The 19,851-nt window shown below is 41.4% G+C and overlaps 1 protein-coding gene across 3 annotated transcripts in view; it reads right to left on the bottom strand.

Annotated features, from left to right (window-relative positions):
- The window catches only part of Ccdc191 (coiled-coil domain containing 191), a 72,997-nt gene that overhangs the window by 51,496 nt on the left and 1,650 nt on the right, over nt 1–19,851 (bottom strand). Inside the window, exons 2-6 of one of the 3 annotated variants that reach the window (XM_085832512.1) lie at nt 19,216–19,254; nt 13,059–13,200; nt 4,981–5,118; nt 3,512–3,690; nt 1,828–2,051 (exon numbers count right to left, since the gene is read on the bottom strand). In XM_085832512.1, coding sequence (XP_085688638.1) covers nt 1,828–2,051; nt 3,512–3,690; nt 4,981–5,118; nt 13,059–13,200; nt 19,216–19,254 — 722 coding nt within the window. Of the gene's footprint in view, nt 1–1,827; nt 2,052–3,511; nt 3,691–4,980; nt 5,119–12,882; nt 13,201–19,215; nt 19,255–19,851 lie in introns of those variants that run through there. The other 2 variants (XM_021184944.3, XM_085832513.1) reach the window with 2 other exon arrangements.

Raw genomic sequence — 19,851 nt, 5'->3', positions numbered from 1 at the left:
CCACTTGATGACTCTTGTTATTTACCCAATTGCTGTGTGGAAGTTCAGATCAGTTCATCCACCTAGAAGCAGAGTGCGTTATCTGTGTCACTCTAAGCACGGGTAAGACTTAACTTTGGTAAGAGATGCCTGTCCAGGGAGCAAGTGTTGAGTGCCCACTGTAGTCTGCTACCATCAAATGGTACTTGTTTTCACGATTTATTTTAGGTCAGGCTATTTTTTTCAAGGCCTGAGAGCAATCTGAAAAGCAGGGTTGACCTCAGTGAGAACTCACTAAAACACTCGTGATTGCTTTCTGAAAGAGCAGCATTTGGAGGAGGCCTGAGCCCGGCACTTGAGGGAGTGAAGCACACGTCCATGCTGAGCTGTTTGAAATTGGGCAGAATGAGAGCAATCAAGAACACAGGGGGGAAAGTCGCGTGGCCTGACGGGGTGGAAGGATTACCTAATAGGTCTTTCTGGCTTGGAGTTTCAGAGACTTCAGTCACGTTGCTGGAAGATTTTTGCTGTTCATGCATCAGTGCTATTTCTCAGAATCAATACATTAGCTATTTCACCTGTGAAGCTCATTTTCCACATGAAGATGGATAAGGGACTACATCCTGTGAGGGCTACTGCCATTTTCCTCTTATGTCAGGTATTCCTCTTCTTTATCAGTAGTCAGGGAGTGACTTGCTGTATGATTATCAGCAAATAAGACCCCAACACAATTCACAGTAGGGCGGGGACAGTTACTAACCACACAGAAGCAAGAAAGAAATATGTTCCACCTTTAAAAACCTATGCAACCAAAGAAATGCAAACCATTTACCATGATGCCTATTAAATGTGAAAAAAATACTGAAAGTGACACCTCCCAGTACAGAGAAGAGTGTGGTGCACTGGGCCACAGCTGGTGACACTGTCAACAGGTACAGTTCATTTGCAAAGTAATCTGGCAATGTTTCAAAAGTCACAAAAGATCCATGCCCCTTAACCCACTAATTACACTCATAAGAATAGATCCTAAAAACATAATTCAAAGGCACGGCAAGGTTCTAGCAGTAAAGACCATCAACTGCATTATTATATTGGTACATTTTTTTTTCTTTTTTTCTTTTTTTTTTGGTTTTTTCAAGACAGGGTTTCTCTGTGTAGCCCTGGCTGTCCTGGAACTCACTTTGTAGACCAGACTGGCCTTGAACTCAGAAATCCACCTGCCTCTGCCTCCCAAGTGCTGGGATTAAAGGCATGCGCCACCACGCCCGGCATATTGGTACATTTTTAAAAGATTTATTTTCTTTTTAATTCTGTATATATGTGTGAGCCTGTGTGTGGTTTGTGTGTGTAAGTGCAGTGCTTGTGGAGGTCAGAAGAGGGCATCAGATTGCCTGGTGCTGGCATTAACAGGTAGATGTGAACCACCTAATGTAGGTTTTGGAAGACAACTTAGAAAAACATTCAGTGCTTTGACCCACTGAGCCATCTCTTTAACCCTGTTGGTAAACATTAAAAGGCCAAAATGGTCAGCAATACAGGACAAGGCCACTGTGTTATGGTACAGCTACTCTGTGGGATAAAACACATATCTCAGGACTCTAGGCAAGCTTGGTACTGCAGAATAACAAAGCAAATGTACTTGATGGTTGCAATTAAGTAGGCAAGGAGTCCGTGACCAGGAGAAAACATGAAAACGCAGAAGTAATCTGTTAGGATAGTAGAACAGTAGGTGCTGCACTCTTTTGTTTAGTATCTGCAGTGGTAATACATTCCTAGCACTTGAGAGTACTCCTGATGTGTTTGCTTAAACAGACATCCTCCCCCCTGCACATCAATCACACGGCTCACATTTTCCATGCTTCTTCCACAGTGTGCCTTCTTTCAAGTATCTCCCTCCGCAGCTTTACCATCTCTCTCTGAATGTCCTCCTTCTCTTTCTTGGCCAGCAGAGCCTTCCTTCTCTTCTCTTCCTGCACTAGACTCTGAGCCTCCAAGAAGGCTGCTTTTTTCAGGGCATCTGCCATTCTCTGGGACTGCAGTTGTTTCTCACGTCTTAAGCGATTTTCCTTGACCTTTCAGAAATCACAAGTAGAATGCACAGGCGGACACTTAGGACACATTTTGAAGATCGGAATACAACCAATTTGAAACATCCTCACCCAGAACACCACTGCTTATTGGAAAAACAAAGCCATTCATTTGTTCCCTGAGTGAGAACAAGTACAAAGTTCTACAAGCAATTAGAGGAAAGGACGCTCCCCATCTAGGATGAACTGCATGATGGATAAGCTGAGTGTGAGGAAAGGCTCAGAGCCCGTGTGTTCTTATTCTGAAGCTTGCCCCATGTATATATGGCCATTTCCCTCCTGGGCTCTGTACTTTAACAGCCACTTAAGAAAGAGCAGGGATACATTAGGGTGGCTAAAATCTGAAGGACAGAACAGAGATGCTTGCCAAGGGAACACTACCAGGCTCTATGCATTTGTATTCTTATTTCAGTATGCCAGCAATTGTGGCCACAGTTGGGAACCAAAAACAAGACCTTTGTGGATAATTCTAAATATGCACATTCATTCCTTTCAATGCTAACTCTTCAGAGGCTGGCTCCTCTCTTAACTTTACCCTTTTTACCCTCTAGCTGTGGTAAGACTCACAGATAATGGGCATATGTGTTATTGAGCCTGCCTGCCTGCCTGCCTGCCTGCCTGCCTGCCTTCCTTCCTTCCTTCCTTCCTTCCTTCCTTCCTTCCTTCCTTCCTTCCTTCCTTCCATCAACCCAGGATCCTACATCTTCCCATTTTTCCACCATTGCCATGGCTGGCTAGGTATACCTTAATGGTTCAAAACAGTGAATATTCATAATTTGTATTTAGAAATCAAGTGTTATAAAAAGACAGCATACATATGTAGATATTAGTGCTACTTCAGTCTTAGTCCTTGTCCTATGGCAAAGACATGGTCATTCTGAGTTCCCCAAATTCTTTTGCGAGGCAGAGCTCGCCTTTTCCTCTATTACCTACTATTCCTTTTGGAAGAAGGAAAGTTCCCATATGCCTTTCCAATTCAAAACAGCTGAACTAGATTTAATTCAGATCTGTCCTCCTTTTCAAATTATAATCACAAAATGAGTGAATTTTAGTTGTCTAGAAAAGAATTATCCTTATAATATCTAGCAGAATATTCATGATAATATATTAATGTCACCATTCAAAGACCAAATTGGAGCAAATGCAATCTACATATTTATAATCGGAAGCGCCACATTCACACTAATAAAGTTTAGTTCAGTTCTCAACTGGTCAAAATCTATTATTCTAATTTTGGTTATTTCTTAAATAAATTTTTTCCTACTCTCAGTTTATGAGAATTATTTTTCTTCTGAAGCTCTTATATTTTATTTTTATTCTTCCTTACCAAACCACAGATGGCACCCTTTTTCATAATAAAGCCTAAGTCTTTATTTAAGCTTATTAAATGTGTTACACAAAGACTGCTTCCTGTTATCCATTTTAATTTTGTTTTTCCCTCCCACCTGCTTATGTCTCATCTCCATGGTAAGACGAGGATCCTTCTGCTGCCTCTTGCCTTGGTTCTCCTCCATTCCAAGCTCTTCCACCATCTCAGAAGCCACCACTTCTTTATGGAGCAGATGCTCTATAAATTTCTGAACAGTGGCACTTTCCTCCTCTTCCTCCAAATAGCCACATAAATCTGGGAGTAAAAAAACAACCAAGAGGGGAATTAAGAAATAATATTCATATTTACATAAAAATTCCAAAAACTACAAGGCTGTGATTGTTTCACCAGCAGGAAGTAGTGATTACAGTTGTGGCCTCCCAGCAACCACCTCAGATACAAGCACAAAGCTCCATCCGCCGGGAACCGCTTTCACCCAAGTCACTAAGCGCTTCTTCACAGCCAGACTTAAAAGGTATTACTTTAACCTAAACAACCACAAAAACTCACTTGCGTAAAAACAACCCTCAATTGATCCTAGGATATAGCTCAGTGGTATAGCTCATTCTCGAGCACACATTACCCTGGCTTTAATCCACTTTCTTCTACAAGATGCTAGAGAATAGCCATTCATACTATAGGTACATAGTGTCCTATGTGTCCATACAAAACTTTTCAAACTGCCATCCAAAGCACCTTTACATCCCGTCAGTCCTAAGGGAGTTTCCCAGCTCCTCCACATCCTTACCCAGGCTGGGCATGGTTAGTCTTACCTTTAAGCTATTTGAACAGCAGTGTAGTGTAACTCCTTGTAGATTCAGTATAGTGTAGTAGGTTTGCCTAGTGACCAAGGACTCTGACCAATTAGACGGGGTGACATTAAAGTCATCCTCTAGCTCTCAGAGCTCATGACTGATTCCCTAGTGGGGGATTTTGGAGTCCTAGCAAGAGGAATGCCATCAGCTGGTTTCACCAAGGCTGACTTGAGTCAGGTGTAGAAAGCTGCCCTACTATGTTACCCTATCCACAGCAGAAAACAAACAACAAAATCAAAAACCCCAAACCTTTGAGGTACAGGAGAAGATCCTTTACAAGTCTGTTATTTAATTTGTCTGACATTAGCTTTGTACAAAAGAGGAAAAGAAAGGAAACATCCCGAGAAAAGAAATAGCCTCTCTTGTAAATGAAAATGAATCAAAGCATACAAAGCATTTTATAATTATAAGATGATATGTGAATGTTCCAGTGTGTTCTCTGTCAAAGTAAATAGTTATCTGATGATATATGGGCAAGAGGCACTTTTAATTGCTACATAAATTATAGGCAAAATTATAAATAATGTAATATTTTAATTTTAAAAAGCAATAGGAACTAACCAAGGATATAGCAAAGGGGATTTATACTCAATCAAGAAAAATTAAACTCTCAAAGATAAACCAAACATCCATAAGCCAAATGTATCATTTATTATTTACAACAATAAAAACTACTTCATACAAACATTCATTAGATATCAAAGCTTAGAAGGACCAGATACGTTCTTACCATCAAACCTGTCATACTTCAAATGGCCATGGGTGTCTGGCACAGGGGGGCTGCTCAGCACAGTGCTTTCCCCTTCTTCATCACTTGCTAATTCTTGTTTAAGTTTGTTGTCCAGCCAGTCATTGACTAGTTCCTGAGCTGTCAGTAGAACAAAACCACCTTTTAGTGTTTCAGTGACTTACAGGCTTCCTCTATTTGCTGTTTTCATTCATTCATTCATCCAGTTAGTCAGTCACTCACTCACTCACTCAGTGTGCTTGAACACCCATTATGGACAAATACTATTTTAAGCACTGGAATATAACAAGGAACACAATTGGATAGAAAAATGTTACCACCATGAATCTAGCAGTCTAACCAAGGTTAAATAACAAATGAATATTATAAAAACAAGGCAGGGAAACAAGAAATGGAGACTGGGTGTTGTGTTGTAGTTTTAAATTGAGGGATTAAGTAGAAGATATCTGAGCAAAGGATGGTTTTGAGTGAGCCATATGGACATACAAGCAATGCTGTACCATGCAGGCAGGGGAAAGAAAGTTCAAAGGCCCTACTGCACAAGTGTCTAGAGAGCCAGAGAAGTAACTAGGAGGGCAGTGTGGCTGGAGAAATTCAGGAGAGAGAGCGAGAGGAGGTGGGGGAGATATAATGGTGAGATAGAAGAAGTGATAATCCAGGCTGAAAGCAGTGCTTATCAACAAGGTTGTGATGTTGCCCCTCATTTGAAATACAGCAACACTGAATTGTCACAATCAGGGGAAGTGATAACAGCATCCAATGTGTCAAGGCTAGGACACTGCTAAACACTCTGTTCATAAGACAGCCTGCCCATGATAATACTCTGGCCCCAAATGTCCTGAAGCTGAAACGCTTTTGTTCAGAGTCCTGATCCAACTCTAGGTATTTTTGTCTGCCATTCTAAGTGTGAGAAGCCATAAGAGGGTTGTGAGAAAGAGAAAACCAAATTGGAAGGTCAAGATGGTATTGGTGGCAACACTCTAAATTTCATGGGATGGGTCCATGGGTCCAACTGAAAGAACAAATGTAAGAGTTGTTGGCATACAGATGGTATTTTAAGCATTAGAAGAGGATGGCATTATCAGGTGAACACAGTAGGTAGAGAAGAGCAAAAACAAAAACCCTAAGGAAATCCACCTTTTAGGAGTTGGAAGAGACAAGGTAGAACCAAGAAAGCTAAATAGGAAGGAGAGACCCTGAGTGTAAAGGAAGTCAGAGCATAGATGTTGAAAGCCAGCTGCCATTTCAGTAGCATTCAAAAATCTTCACAGGGGGTGGGAGAGATGTCCCAGTGGGTAAGGGCATTTCCTGCTGTTGCAGAGGACCTGGGTCAGATCTCAGGCTCTTCAAGCCAACTCATAACACCTGTAACTCCAGCTCAGAAGACTGACATCATTTTCTGGCCTCTGTTGGCAACCACATGCTATGTTGGCATGTAAATTCATGCAAGAATAAAAAACAAGCAAGCAAATACATAAATAATAAGTGAAAAGTTATATGTAGGCTTCCAGTCTCCATCTGCACCCCGGAGCTAAGGCTGTCCCACAACCTTCAGTACTCAAATCCCACCCAGAGAGGGCCAGTCTCCACAGGAGTGCTGATACATCTAAGATCACAGACTCACAGGCCCACAGGAAGGAGACAGTAAGAGACAGTAAGACCAGATGGCAAGAGGCAAGTGCAAGAACCTAAGCAACAGAAACCAAGACTACTTGGCATCATCAGGACCCAGTTCTCCCACCACAGCAAGTCCTGGATACCCCAACACAGCAGAAAAGCAAGACTCTGATTTAAAAATCACTTTTCATGATGATGATAAAGGACTTTAAAAAGGACATAAATAAGCCCTTAAAGAAATACAGGAGAAGACAGGTAAATAGGTAGAAGCCCTTAAAGAGGAAACACAAACATCACTTAAAGAATTACAGGAAAACACAACCTGGATGAACAAAATCATCCAGGATCTAAAAATGAAGGTAGAAGCAATAAAAAAATCACAAAGGGAAACAACCCTGGAGATAGAAAACCTAAGAAAGAGATCAGGAGTCATAGATGCAAACACCACCGAAAGAATACAAGAGATAGAAGAGAGACTCTCAGGGGCAGAAGATACCATACATAGAAAACACTGACACAACAGTCAAAGAAAATGCAAAATGCAAAATGCAAAATGCAAAATGCAAAAAGCTCCTAACCCAAAACATCCAGGAAATCCAGAACACAATGAGAAGACCAAATCTAAGGATAATAGGTATAGAAGAGAGCTAAGATTCCCAACTTAAAGGGCCAGTAAATATCTTCAACAAAAGTATAGAAGAAAACTTCTCTACCCTAAAATATATATATATATATATATATATATATATATATATATATATATGCCCACGAACATACAAGAAGCCTACAGAACACCAAATAGATTGGACCAGAAAAGAAATCCCTCCTATCATAATAAAAATAATCAAACACCAAATGCACAAAACAAAGAAAGAAGTAAAAAGTTAAAAGCAATAAGGGAAAAAGGTCAAGTAACATAGAAAGGCAGACCTATCAGAGTTATACCAGACTTCTCAACAGAGACTATGAAAGCTAGAAGATCCTGGGTAGATGTCATACAGACCCTAAGGGAACACAATGCCAGCCTAGGCTATTATACCCAGCAAAACTCTCAATTATCATAGACAGAGAAACCAAGAGAGTCCATGACAAAAAACAATTTTACACAATATATTTCCAAAACTCCAGCCCTACAAAGGATAATAGATGGGAAATGCCAACACAAGGAGGGAAACTACATCCTAGAAAAAGCAAGAAAGTAATCTTCTTTCAACAAACCCAAAAGAAGATAGCCACACAGACATAATTCCTCCTCTTAAAACAAAAAATATAACAACAAAAAAAAGTAACAGGAAGCAACAACCACTATTCCTTAATATCGCTTAACATCAATAGACTCAGTTCCCCGATAAAAAGATGTAGACTAACAGACTGGATATATAAACAGGACCTATCATTTTGCTGCATACAGGAAACACACTTCAGTGATATAGACAGACACTACCTCAGAGTAAAAGGCTAGAAAAAATTTTCTAAGCACTGGTCCCAAGAAACACACAAAAACAATTCTTCACAATAAAAGAACTGCTGGGGGAATCACCATCCCTGACCTCATGCTGTATTACAGAGCAACAGTGATAAAAACTGCATGGTATTGGTACAGAGACAGACATGTTGATCAACAGAAAAGAATTGAAGACCCAGAAATAAAACCACACACTTACAGTCACTTGATCTTTGACAAAAAAGCCAAAAATATGCAATGGAAAAAAGAAAGCATCTTCAATAAATGGTGCTGGTCTAACCAGCTGTCTGTATGTAGAGAAGTAAAAATAGACCTATATTTGTCACCTTGCATAAAGCTCAAATCAAGTGGCTCAAGTACCTCAACATAAAGCCATATAAAAAAGAAAGTGGGAATAAGCCTTGAATTTAATGGCACAGGGGATAATTTCCTAAACAGAACTCCAATGGCTCATGCTCTAAGATCAAGAATTGATAAATGGGACCTCATGAAACTGGAAGTTTCTGTAAGGCAAAGGACACAGTCAATAGGACAAATAGGCAACCTACAGATTGGGAAAAAAAATCTTCTCTAACCCCACATCTGATAGAGGGCTAATATCCAAAGTATATAAAGAACTCAAGAAGATAACCACCAAAAAACACAAACAAACAAACCAATCAAAAAATGAGGTATAGAACGAAACAGGGAATTCATAACAGAGGAATCTCGGAATGGTTGAGAAGCACCTAAAGAAATGTTCAAAGTTCTTAGTGATCAGGGAAATGCAAATCAAAATGACCCTGAGATTCCAACTAGCACCAATCAGAATGGCTAAGATCAAAACCCCAGGTGACAGCACATGTTGTCTAGGATGTAGAGAAAGAGGAACACTCCTACATTGCTGGTGGGATTTCAAACTGGTACAACCACTCTGGAAATCAATCTGGATGTTCCTCAGAAAAATAGAAATAGATCTACCTGAAGACCCAGCTATACCACTCTTAGAAATATACCCAAAAGATGCCTCAGCATGCGACAGGGGCACATGTTCCACTATGTCCATAGCAGCCTTGTTTGTGGTAGCCAGAATCTGGAAACAACCCAGATGTCCCATGACAGAAGAATAGATACAGAAAATGTGGTTCATTTACACAATGGAATACTACTCAGCTATTAAGAATGAGGGCATCCTGAGTTTTGCAGGCAAAGGGATCAAATTAGAAAATATCATCCTGAGTGAGATAACTCAAACCCAAAAGGACATGCATGGTAAGTACTCACTAATAAGTGGATATTGGCCACAAAAAAAAAAAATACAGAATACCCAAGATACAGTCTACAGAACTCAAAAAGGTCAACTAGCTGAAGGGTCCAAGTGTGGACACCTCAATCCCACTTGGGAGGGAGAAGAAATCAATCACAAGGCAGAAGGGACCTGTGTGGGAAAGGGGACAGGGAAGGGAAGAGGGGAACATGATCAGGTATTGGGTGAGGGAAAAGGACTGAAGTTCTGAGGGTCAGCAGAAAGAATTTGGAAACAGGCAACCTGGGGAAGGGGGAGGGGAGGACCCTCCAGAATGTACAAGAGGCCTGGGAGGTGAGAGACTCTCAGGATTCAAAGGGAGGGACCTAAAGTGAGGAAAGGGAACTTGTAGAGCCTACCTCCAGCAGAAAGACAGGGCATCAAGTGAGGGATGGGGTTGCCATCCTATAATCAAAACTCTGACCCATAATTGTTCCTGTCTGAAAGAACTGCAGGGATAAAAATGGAGAAGAGCCTGAAGAAAAGGAGGTCCAGTGACAGGGCCAAAGTGGGATCCAGCTCAAGGGGAGGCCCCAAGACCTGACACTATTACTGAGGCTATGGAGTGCTCACAAAAAGGGACCTATCATGACCATCCTCTGAAAGATCCAAGAAGCAGCTGAAAGAGTCAGATGCAGATATTTGCACCCAACCAATGGACAGAAGCTGCTGAACCCTGTGGTTGAATTAGGGAACAGCTGGAAGAAGCTGAGGAGGGCGGCAACACTGTAGGAGGACCAGCAATCTCTATTATCCTGGACTCCCAAGAGCTCTCAGACACTGGACCACCAACCAGACAGCATACACCAGCTGATATGAGGCTCCCAACACATATACAGCAGAGGACTGACAGGTCTGGGTTCAGTCAGAGAAGATACACCAAACCCTCAAGAGACTGGAGGCCCCAGGGAGTTTAGAGGTTTGGTGGGGTGGGGGGTGGGGTGGGGTAGGGGGTGGGGTGGGAACATCCTTGTTGAGGCAGGGGTGTTGGGATGAGATATGGGATGAGGAACACTCAGAGGGTGGACCAGGAGGGGGATAAAATCTGGAGTGTAAAAAAAAAAAAAAAAAAAAGATTAAATAAAATTTAAAAAACAAAGAAAGAAAGAACTATTTTCCATGTTAAAAAAAGTTATATGTAAATACAGGAGAAAATGTTTCCATTACTACTAACTTCATCATTTTTATATATTTCAAAGTCTAGGGCATGGAGATGCCAAAGAAGAAAACCACTTACTTTAGCATTGCTTTCACCACTGTTATTGTCTCATAGTTCTTACACAATTAGGTGTTTCTATATACTAACTGATGAGATATTTTTATAGTTAAAATAGGAGAAAACAAATGATACTAGTGGCCCTTTATCTGTAGCTTCATTTCCCACAGTTATAGTTACTTTAGTCAACAGAGATCCAAAAACATCATGTGGAAAATTCCAGAAATTATTCCTCCCTTTCGAATTGCACTCTGTTTAAACAGCATATCCAGACTGTGTGCTCTCTTATGCCGTTTCCCTCGGGATATGAGTGATCTCTCTGTCCAGCCCCACTATTGCTCTTAGTTAGTAGATTAGAGGCCCCCTCATTTATTAGGTTGATTGCTTATCACTGTAATGACAGTGTCATTCACCTTACTTCCTCACATCATGCAGGAGTTGTATCATCACATATCGTCACGAGAACAATGGTGAATACAGTAGAAGAAGATATTTTAAGAAAGACGACATCCACCAGAGGTTCTGAAAGGTACCTCATGGGGACTACAGTAGAAACATAGTGGAAAGGCAGAGAAAGAGATAATTATTAACCTGTGTATAAGTTATACCTTTATGTATATAACTTGTATGTAACACAGTCTGGGTCTACTGAATGCCACTCACAGTAAGGGCTTACTAGGAAGTACTAAAAGAGCCAAAGGAGAATACTTCCTTCCTTTGAAGTTATACTACACAGCTCCTCATGCCGAATAGAAAGAGGCAAGCAGCCTACCTAAGAGCAGAGATTTTCCCAGACTGCTCCCCACAGCCCTAGTTATGGTAGGATATCAATGCAGCTGATGAGTAGAAAATAAAAACCAGGCCTTTGTACCATGCTCTTTCTATACACCAGCACAGGTACATATGGACCTAGTAGTTTCTCAGGACAGTAAGTATTACAGAGATAAAATACCTGTCCCCTAAAAATGGTTCATGGTCTAGAAAGCTTGGGAAATGGAGTACGACAATAATTTTCTTCAACTATAGGGTTTCTGAGAGCTTTTAAAGTATGTCACGTATGGCTGCTGGCAGGGTGGAAGGTGAGGGGAAAGACTTTACAGCACAGCTGTCCTTTATTCTGAGAACAGTCAGTATCAGTTCACCTAACCCACTTCAGCAGCTCCCAGAGTTTACTTCCCCTCACCCCCACCCTCAAGCACTACCCTTTTCCTCTATTTAAATACAGCCTCTTATAATCCTGTCCTACCCTATTACACTCAGAATAAACTCTAGGTGCTTCCCCAGGCCAACAGTGCCCTGGACAGTGGGTCTCCTGCTCACTCCTCATGCCCATGTCTACTGGAAGTGCCCGCCCCACTGGGTTCCCTTCGGCTTCTCATGTAGTCCAAGCTTGTCTGTACTTTGACCTTGTGACACCTCTTGCCCTCTACCTGGGATGTTTTGAATACATCACTACTTGATAATTTGTTTTTACGTCTTCATTCCCACACTAGAGTGCTTACTCCATGAAAACACAGCTTTGCTTTCTTGTTCATAATCAATACTTCTAGTGTCTAATATGGTGGAATAAGACTTAACTATGTATGCATTGAATAGAGATAAATGAAGTAACTGGGGACACAAATAATCCAAACAGAAGATGGTTTGCAGGACATAGTCCTCTCACTTCTCTCTTCCCTTGGAGACTCTCTTTCCCAGTCTCCTTTGCTGGTTGCACTCAAGCCCCTGAATGCCTTAAGTGGAATAGTTCAGTAATCAAAATGTTGAATTTCAAAATGGAGATTTGAGGAGGCAAGGAAGTTAAACTAGTTTTAGAGCCTCTTCACAAGGAACTGAACTAGTTTATAAACTAGAGGTCAATTCACAGTGTAATACCAGATCAAGTTAATATGCCACCATCTGTGCCATAGGGCCAATACCTTACACCATTCACCAGTTAATATCAAATTGCTCTGTTAGTGGCTCCTTCAAATTCAGGAAACACAGTGGGCTTTAAATACAACCTTGTGGGACTGGGGTGATGGTTTAGATTTAAAAGTGCAGATTTTCTTGCAGGTGATCCAAGTTCAGTTCCTAGCTTGCATGCATGTGTGCACGCACACATGCGCTCTCTTGGGGGCACGCGCACACACACCAGGCGGCTCACACCACCTATGACTCCAGCTCCAAGGGAACCTGACACCTCTGGCCTCCTCCGGCATCTTTATAAACATGCAGACACCAATATGAAGACACAGACACACACAGAGACACATACACAGACAGACAGACAAACACAAATACACAGAATCAAACACAAACCTTTACAGATGGTCTAACAGAGTAATGGAGTTAGCTCTGGAGTAAGCAGCTTCAGGGGTGTAGAGTAGCAAAGGTTAAGAGTGAGGATAAGAGCAGCTTCCACTCCGTGCCTTGCAGTGAGTTCTGAGCTGAGCTTTAAGAACTGCTACCATCACACCTGCAATGCATCCTCTCACCTTCTTCATAGACGTCATCATGATACTCTGTTTCCTCACATGCTGCCAGATCTACTGCTTGCCGCCAAAACCTTCCAGGCAAATCTGCATTTCTGGTAGAACAGGTATTCGAAATGGCAAATTCTGAAGCTTTCTCCACTCTCTTCAGGATAACAGAAAAAAAGAATCCATCACATGATAGTAACCTCGTTCAGGGCTAGAAGACGGCTGCTTTTCTGACAACAAATAGGATTCTTTCATTTTCCCCCTTTGTTGACACTGAGCAGTATTTTAGTTGTGTGTGTAATGTTAAGTTAATTGCAGCAATTGGCCAAGTACTAACTAGCATTCCCAGGGTTTCTAAGAATGCTGTTTAGGCTTAGGTAAGTTGGAAACAGGATTGATGAGAGGCTCTGGTGCACAGGCCTAATGACCTGAGCTTGATCCGTGGGCCCCACAGGCAGTAGAAGAGCACTGACTCCTGACCTCCACACAGGTGCCATGGCACACAGATCTATATACACATAGATGTATATCTGCCTGTACACCCATGTGCACGTGCACACACATACCACAATAAATAAAATGAATATTTATTTGTTATTAGCATGTATTAATTGTCCAAGATAATGGGTTTCATTGTGACACATTAATACCCATGTGGCATATTTTGATAATACTCCTCCCATTACCTCCTTTGTCCATGTTAGGGTTTTGTTTGGGCATTGGCAATAGGATCCTGAAACCTGAATACTTTATTCTGAACAAACAACTGATACCAGTTTCTGTGCCACTGAGACTTGTAAGGGAACAGAAACTACAGGCTGACTCCTCCAATTTCTACAGGTAAAAAGGACTAGCACTGTGTTAAGCAAGCCACAGGTTTAATACAATTGAAATAGACAGCCTCCACTGTAGTCATGTAGACTGCTTTAACTCAACAACAAGAGTTTAATGAAAGCACGACCAAAGCCACAGTACTGGGGAAGGGGAAACATCTTAGCCTTTGGACCGAGTAGGGAACATTTTATTTTACTTCATAGGTGAACCCCAGCATCTGTGTCCCCAAGACTTGCATTTGCTTTCCCTTGTTTTTGCTGAGTGTTTACTCTTCTGACAGGCACTGACAACTCATGATGTAGTTCTTTAAGTGAAAATTGTATTGTCTTTCAGAAACTAAAATCAGTCTCTCAGCCTCTTTTTGTCTCTGTCCCTCAGTCTGTCCGACTCTTTCATACTTGTTAGAAAATGTTTTGACTCTATTTTCAACGTATACTCATAACCGAGCTCCTTGCACCATCTGCACAGCCACCACCTCAGTCCAAAGAATGAGTTTCCCAACAGCCTCTGCAACAGCCTTCACCATAGCAAGTGGTCCCTTTCCAAGTGAGAGCCAAATCATAAAACACTTCAATATTTCAATTAGAATTAAGACAAATCCTTACAGTGTGCTTCAGGGTCCTGAACCCCTAACCCCTCTGTGAGCTCTGTTGTCTCACCAGCCCACTTTGTGTCAGCCACACTGACCCGTTTGTACACTCATCCTGTAACATTCCGATGGTGTCACCACACCAGGGCCTCACTAACCACCATCCCTCTGTCTACACACCTCTCCTAACAATTCTCATCGCACTCTTTCCCTCTGTCTACACCTCTCCTAACAATTCTCATCGCACTCTTTCCCTCTGTCTACACATCTCTCCTAACAATTCTCATCGCACTCTTTCCCTCACCCCTCGCTCTCACTCAAACGTCACCTTCGCAGCAGGGCTTCGCCACAACCACTGTAAGGAACCTCCTCCTCCTGGTTCTCCTCTGTCATCCACTCCAACTTTGTATCCTTTATCATTTACAATTGACTTTTTTCTATTATAGCCTCCAAACAGAACACTAGCAGAAATTGTTCTCTTCTTCATAAGAGAACCCTTAGCAATCAGGTTCATGCTAGCACTCACTCAGTAACCAAGAAAAGTAAAGTATTTAGTAAAGGAAGAAGAAGAAAGGAGATTTATATTCCAGGATGCTGCGCTGCTGCGTTTGTAGTGTTCCTGACCTACTTTGGAAATGACTTTGCCTCTTACCCTTGGTAGAGAGCTTGGTAATAACTGTAAAAGCTTGCCAGAGGTTAAATTATCTAGCTCTGGTGTTGCCTTCTGTTAGGTTTCTGATGTCAGCAGAGCTCTACAGTTTAAAATCCAAGGATAAAATCTGGGCATAGGAGGTGTTGGAACAGAAAAACAAACTGTCAGAGTTGAGTGAAGGAGACACCAGTGTCTACAGACACTGTTTCCTGCATTGCTCCTCAAAGCCCGTGGGTTATCCAGCTTTACGTTACAGCATGCACTAAAGGATGCACTGATTCTGACTATGTGGGCCTACGGCTACCCTTTAGCTTCTTGAGTTCTAAGAAAGATGATTTTGTATATAGTATTTGTGCTTGTATGCACACACAGGTAAACAAGCATACATAAAGCTATCAATTTTAATTTTTAAGCTAATACTCATAAGAGAAAAAGAAACAGTGGATTTGTAGACTTGATTAAATTTTTTAGATTATGAATATAAGAGATAACTAGATGATATGTCATTTCATTAGAAATTTGTAGTTTTTTTAAACTTTATTATATACATGTATTTGTCTATTTTTGTTTATATGTATGGGTGGATATTAAAGGATACCTTGTAGGAATCAGTTCTCTTCTTCCACAATGGGGTCGCAGGAATCAAACTTAGGTGCTTAAGGCTTGGCAGCAAGTGCCTTTACCCCATGAGCCATGTCTCCAGCCCTTGTATAGGTTCTAAATAGAAAGTGGCGCAGAGCTTGGGACAGATGAGGAAACTGATCTTGATACAGGCAAAGGTCTGGAAATGACAACTGAATGGAAGGGAGCATTTGCTCAGTTCTAACAAAGCAAGCCTTTAAACTACGTACGTGATGACACTAAGGCTAAGAATTAACGTCTGCAGTGCTTCATCTTATGGTATTATCTTTCCCCAGAATAAACACATAAGAGCTAAGAGGGGTCTAGTCTCTCTCAGTAACTTGTGTCCATTTGTCATATGTTCTTTCAGTTCTCTGTTCTAGCTGTGTTCCAGCAATCTAGTGAACACGATGGGGAAACAAAAGTAAACGTTTCATTCTTAGAAAGTTCAAGTTTTTGTTTTTGGTTCCATATGCCATCTGCACAGTAATCCATTCAAGAGCAGTTCTAAAGTAAGACAGACTGATTTAAAAATAAGTTTTTTTGTGTGCATGTGTATGTATACATGTGCACCTGTGTGTGCAGGACAGGACACCTTGGCTACAGCTCTCACTGGCTTGGAGCCACCAATTAGGCTATGCTGGCTGGCCAGAGGGCCCCTGGGGTCCACCTGCTTCCCTAGCTGGAATTACAAACACCACCATGTCTTGCCTTTAACGTGGATTCTGGCTATCTCACTCAGGTTCTCATGCTTAGAAGAGAAACACTTTAAGAGCGACTGAGCCATCTATTTTTCCAGCTGTAAGAGGCTTACCAGTTGGTAACTATGTTCAGTGATAGTTCCTCTACTCCAGGCTGAGGTATCAGCAACTAACAAAGCCCAGGGAGCACCTGCTTCATAGAGGAAGGAGAAAGGCTTGGGAGGAGAAGAGGCACGCAGAGCTCTGGAATAAGGAAGCTCAATCAAGCGGGAGGATGTACCGCAGTAAGATGAGTCAGACAGGATAAAGATGAATTGTAAATCATGCAATGCTGCATTTAGTGCTAGCTGAGCACCTGCCTGATTCTAAGTTATTTCTCCATCACTGTGGATACTCACCAATGTCTCACTCTCAAGGTTTGCTGGACCTTCTCTTTTATCACAGCATCCTCTGCAATTCTACTTTAGCCGCCCACTTAACCTAAAGCACGTTGTACAGACCATTTCATCCCTCAGCCCAAACCCTGTTAACCAGCTCTCCATGCTAATCAACCACTCCATCTCCATGCTTCATTCCTCTTGTTCCCACAACACTGAAGCTGCATCCAATCAAGTCTTTTAGTCGTTGCAAGCCATTCTCCTCTACATCTATAAGATCTTGAAAGAGCACCTTCCCTTCCTTCCTACTCATACAGACGGTCTGCTACTGTCTTACTTCCAAATCTCCATTCCTTCACTTCTGTAGTGACAATCCCCAATGTAGAATCGGTTTAAATCTACTTTTTTTTTGTACCTTAAAACTTATGGTTACTTACTTCAGCTAAATCCACAACGCAACTAGCAATCTTCCTTTTGTGTTCTAAAGAGAGGCCTTTCTCTATCTTCACCATCCTCCCACATAACAAATTCACAGCTATTTTTAAAGGATGGGCCACTCAAGTGTATTTGGAAGTATTAGGAGGAAACATTAACTACTGAGGGCATCCCCAGAGTTGTGATACATTATGGAGTAAAATCTGGGGTGGTGGGGGGGGGCAGAGAACACAGAGGTAATAGGAGAAGCAAGAGAGAACAGTCCAATGGACAAAGATCAGGAGGAGAGGGTGCCTAGAATATCAGAGCTGAGGCTATCAAATTAAAGTGGAGAAGTTTGATAGCTATCAAGAGATGATAAATTTGGTCAAAAAAGTCATTTCTAGTAACTGTTTCTGTGGAAGGGAAACTGAAATAAATAGACTTTTTTTTATGTGTATGGTGCTGCTGATTGAGTAAGAAACAGAAAGTAAGCAAAAATAATCGTGGACAAGAGAGAACAATGAAAGTAGGAAAGCCAAGAGTCCACATTCTATATATCTGCAGATATTAGATAAGAAAATAAAATCATTCTACAATCAGGACTGACTTCGGGGTCGAATAAGAACTTATTGATTTTTTAAGACGGGAGATTTGTGAGCAGGACGGTGAGAGAGCCTGTGCAGATGGTTTAGCAGGATGATAAGACTCTGAGTCCAGCCGGCTGACAGCTCCATGAAGGAGGAAAAATCATACAAGTGAGACAAGATGGATTTTATCCTTGAGTTTTCATTAAATCTCCCCCTCTAAAAGAGGTGGTAAGCAAGTGTGTCACTAAGGCCTGCAGGACCTCAGTACTGAGACTTGGACACTGACATGCAAGCTAGGGTTCCTGGAGGTTAAGTGGTCTTCCAGGGGCTGCCATTCACAATGTGATTTGTCTCAGCTGTCTTGTGGACAGGGCTTCTGCAGTGGTCAGGGTGTCTTCCCTAGCCCTGTCGAAATTAATGCCTCTCATCATATACTTCTCTTCTAACTTCAATTCTCATAGTAGCTTTAAGTCAGTTATTTATGCTCCACTGGACTATAATCTGTGGCCTGTGTCTCATTTCAGCTCTGGTACTCAACATCCCGAGCTTGGATTTAGTAGGCACTTAACAAATAATAGCAAGTGAGTAAATAGCTTAAAAACCTTACAGCTAGGCTGGGTGCTGGCTGGCTGGGTGCCCATAACACCTGCCAATGTAGATAACATTTGCTCAAACTACTGCCAGATAGAATATTCTCTCAGGAAAATACCACATGATTTTGAACTATGTGCTACACAAATAAACTGATTACAATGAATTGCTAAGTTGACACTCAGATGTATGCCCATGAAGTGTTTTTAATGGTACCTGAGTTATAAAGTACACATCTCAGGACTGGAAGATATCATATGTCAGGAAGTCATTATTTCTGTGCGGGTTATCTAATCCCCCTCTCAATGGATGCTCCAGCTTACTCTTTATTAGTGCAACATTAAGTGAAATTCTAGCATTTACTCCAATATTCCCAGTGATGGAAAACATGCCTCCTGATGAAAACTTTTAGTCCATTTTTGGACTGCTCTTGACTTTAAAGAATTCTGGTGATAGCCATGTAGCTTTCGCCAATGGGTCCTCTTGTTGAAGTACAAACAAAACAGTCTTCCTTGTGTCTGACAAAGGCTACAACTTTACCTCCCAAGGTCTCTTTTTTCTTACTCTATTGGCTTCTTCATGTGATGCCCATGCTGGTGGAAAGGCTGTGCATCGACTTGTTTTCTTGTTTATACTTAAGCCACCTCACGAGAAGCAACAGAATAATGAAAGACGTTAGAAAATCTAAAATTGAGGTGACATACAAAATTGCACGGGAATAACAACAGTCATCTGTATGCACACTGGAGATCTATCATGACGCCTGACCCTTATGCTTCCTGTTTGATTTTGAAATGCCTTACCTTAATCCAGTGCCCCACATTATCAGGCTCAAATGAAGACTGTAGGAAATAGATACAAACTATTAATGCATAGCAATAGCTTCAGCAACACTACTGTCTTTAAGCTGTCTTCTCACTCAAGCATATGGAAAGGTAGCCTTCATCCTTTCCTCCTAACTTCTCACTGGCAAGTTCAGCACTACTAGCAATGAAAGTGCATTAAACCACAGTAGAAGAAACAGGAGGCCTTGTCTGTGACATCCTTATCACTCTTGGCTACCTTGAGATTGTAATGTACTAGGTCTGTAGTCTAGGCATCAGCATTTTTTTTTTTTTTAATGTCTTAGTTCTCCAGGGCTAAGAGTCAAAGTATAGAAGTATGTATTCTATATTCGGGTATAGAAACATTACTTCTCATGAAACACATACAAACACTGTTTAGTTCACCTCTTTCTGCCATTTTTAAAGACTGTTATGGTCCTTTCTTTTCCTGTTTGTAGAAGTAGCCAGATGCCTTCCAGTCCTTCCTACACCTGAGATGTTGTCTGGTAAAACAGGAGTGGGGGGTGTGGAACAAAACTACTCAACTTGTACTGTTGTACCAAGCCTAAAACGAACAAAACAAATTAATCTCTACCCAGATCAGTCAGCTATTAA

This window comes from Mus caroli, unplaced genomic scaffold (genome assembly GCF_978045245.1).
Source record: "Mus caroli unplaced genomic scaffold, Mus_caroli_1 scaffold_17, whole genome shotgun sequence".
Taxonomy (NCBI): domain Eukaryota; kingdom Metazoa; phylum Chordata; class Mammalia; order Rodentia; family Muridae; genus Mus; species Mus caroli.
This window is presented reverse-complemented; position numbering and strand designations above follow the sequence as displayed.